Source organism: Triplophysa rosa, linkage group LG25, assembly GCF_024868665.1.
Source record: "Triplophysa rosa linkage group LG25, Trosa_1v2, whole genome shotgun sequence".
Classification (NCBI taxonomy): domain Eukaryota; kingdom Metazoa; phylum Chordata; class Actinopteri; order Cypriniformes; family Nemacheilidae; genus Triplophysa; species Triplophysa rosa.
The window spans coordinates 17,757,402-17,759,935 of record NC_079914.1 but is presented as its reverse complement, the minus strand read 5'-3'; the positions used below and the strand labels follow the sequence as shown (position 1 = coordinate 17,759,935).

Here is a 2,534-nt window from a genome sequence, read left to right as displayed (position 1 = left end):
AAAATAAAGATATATTAAAATTTGTTTTTAAAGAATTTATGATTGGTTTAATTAATGGTATTATATTGTCCCTTATTGCTTCTTCAATAGTATTTCTATGGTTTGGAGAAATTTCAACATCTGTTGTTATTGCTCTATCAATGATGGTTAATATTAGCATTTCTACATGTATTGGTTTGGTTATTCCATTTATTATGGGCGGAATCTTGAGAGTTGATCCAGCAATTGCATCACCTGTATTTGTGACAATGATTAGCGATATTTTGGGCTCAGTATTAGTCCTAGGAATGGCAACAATATTGCTTTTCTTATATTAGAATTAAAATTAAAATATCCTAATTGATAGAATTAAAAATAATAAAATTTGGTTGTTTGATGGTCGGGATCGCAGGATTTGAACCTGCAGCCTTTTGCTCCCAAAGCAACTGCGCTACCTGATTGCGCCAGACCCCGCAGAGATTATAGTTGGTGGTGAGAGAGGGAATCGAACCCGCGACCTACAGATTATGATTCTGTTGCTCTAAACCGACTGAGCTACCTCACCAATCTACAAAAAAGCGACTTATTTTCATGAATATAAGTAATAAACTTATGATGAATAATTTAATAGAGAAATGCAAGTATTTTTATCTTTACTTTATATTAATCCACCTTTTTTGAAACTAAAATGCTTAGATGGGCATATTATTATATGATCATGTAATCTAATAGAAAGCTCCTCTAAAATATTATTTAATTGTAATGTAATATTTATATCAGAATTTGATGGTGTACAGTTATCATTAGGGTGATTGTGAACTAATATAACTCCAGATGCATTTCTTATCATTGCTTGTTGAGAAACCTCTCTTGTATAAACTGGAGTTTTATCAAAAGTTCCCTCATGTTGGATTTGATAATCAATAATTTGATTTTTGGTATCTAAAAATATCAGCATTGTACATTCTTTCATATTATGACCAATGATTGTTCTGCAGAATTCAATCACATCATCATATTTTTCAATTGGGTTTTTCTTTAGAATTTTCTCTTTTGCAATTACCTTGGTTGCTTGTAAAAGAGTTTTAAGAACAGCAATGCATGCAACTCCAACATCTGGTATTTTCTTTAATTCATAAGGATCAGCATTTATTATACTGGTAAATGATTTAAACTTATGTAAGAGATTTACAACAATTGGTTTTGTGTCTTTCCTGGTATTTGCAGCATACAATATGATTTCTAATATTTCCCTTTCTGAAAGACCTTTTTCTCCATTTTGGATAATTTTTTCATATAACCTTTTTCTATGCTGACTCTTAATTAATTTTTGTATGTCTTCATTCTTTTTTTCATATTTAGATTGTTTTAATTCTAATGCTTTTTGGTCTTTTTTCATGATTACTATGCTATTTAATAATTAAAATAAAATATTTTTATAGTTGAATATATGATACACAAATATTTACTATTTTTAAATAAAATAATTTCATTGTTAAGATTTTTTTATATAAATTTCTCTAAATTCAATATAATATGTTTGTATAATAACCTATAAAATCACTTGGAATGTAATATGAAAATTAATTTTTATACATCAGAAGAATTGGAAAAAATAGAAAGATCTGGGAAATTAGTTGCAATGGTTTTGGATTATATTACAGACTTTGTAAAAGTTGGAACTAATACTAATCAATTAGATGAATTGTGTCACAATCTTGTATTGGCAAATGGCGCTATACCAGCTCCTTTAAATTATCATGGATTTCCTAAATCTATTTGTACATCAATTAACCATGAAGTTTGTCATGGAATTCCATCAAAAAATAAAACTCTTAAAAATGGCGATATTGTTAATATTGATGTTTCTGTTAATTTAGATTCTTGGTATGGAGATAGCAGTAGGACATATGTTGTTGGAAAAATTGGCCCCGCAGCTAAGAGATTGGTTAAAGTTGCAGAAGAAACTATGTGGGAAGGTATTAAACAGGTTAGGCCTGGAAATTATACTGGTGATATAGGCTGTGCAATGGAAAGCTATGCTAAAAAGAATTTTTGCTCAACAGTATATGAATATACAGGTCATGGAATTGGTAAAAATTTTCATGAAGATCCTAATATTTTGAATTTTGGTAAAAAAGGATCCGGTGAATTATTGGTCCCAGGAATGGTTTTTACTATTGAACCTATGGTTAATTTGGGTAAAAGAAATGTTAGTAAATTGCTAGATGGTTGGACAGTTGTAACAAGTGATAGGTCTCTTTCTGCTCAGTTTGAACATATGATTGCAGTTACTCAAGAAGGTTATATGATTTTGACCTTAGGAAAATTCAGTAATATTTTGGCTTAATATAATAATAAAATTATTATCTGGGATTAAAAAAAAGTATATATCCCTCTTGAATATCTGTCATTTACTATGTCTGTTTATTGTTATAATGGATAAGCTGTTGGATAGGGTTTTAGAAGAGTATAAGAAAATTGCATTTGCTGATGTTAATGAAATAGTTATTGTTGATGAAAATAATAAATTGTCCCTTAAATTAAATAATTAT

The 2,534-nt window shown here is 28.8% G+C and overlaps 1 protein-coding gene and 2 non-coding genes across 3 annotated transcripts; 1 reads left to right on the top strand and 2 right to left on the bottom strand.

The window, feature by feature from the left end:
• Window positions 1-379: 379 nt before the first annotated feature.
• trnap-ugg (transfer RNA proline (anticodon UGG)) lies at window positions 380-453 on the bottom strand. Its single transcript has one exon. It is a non-coding gene; the product is annotated as a tRNA-Pro (tRNA).
• Window positions 454-469: 16 nt separating this feature from the next.
• Window positions 470-544, bottom strand: trnam-cau (transfer RNA methionine (anticodon CAU)). The gene has a single exon. It is a non-coding gene; the product is annotated as a tRNA-Met (tRNA).
• A 1,077-nt stretch (window positions 545-1,621) lies between these two features.
• On the top strand, window positions 1,622-2,329 carry LOC130548558 (methionine aminopeptidase-like). The gene is made up of 2 exons (XM_057325397.1): window positions 1,622-1,958; window positions 2,121-2,329. Exons 1-2 carry the CDS (start codon window positions 1,622-1,624, stop codon window positions 2,327-2,329), a joined length of 546 nt encoding a protein of 181 aa, XP_057181380.1.
• The last annotated feature ends 205 nt before the right edge of the window (window positions 2,330-2,534 follow it).

What these genes read in the sequence shown, in the direction of transcription:
- LOC130548558 (XM_057325397.1), top strand. Translation starts at nt 1,622, where the DNA reads ATGGTTTTGGATTATATTACAGACTTTGTAAAAGTTGGAACTAATACT. An exon ending in AGAAGAAACTATGTGGGAAG is followed by an intron (nt 1,959 to 2,120) that starts GTATTAAACAGG and finishes TTGGTAAAAAAG; the next exon opens with GATCCGGTGAATTATTGGTC.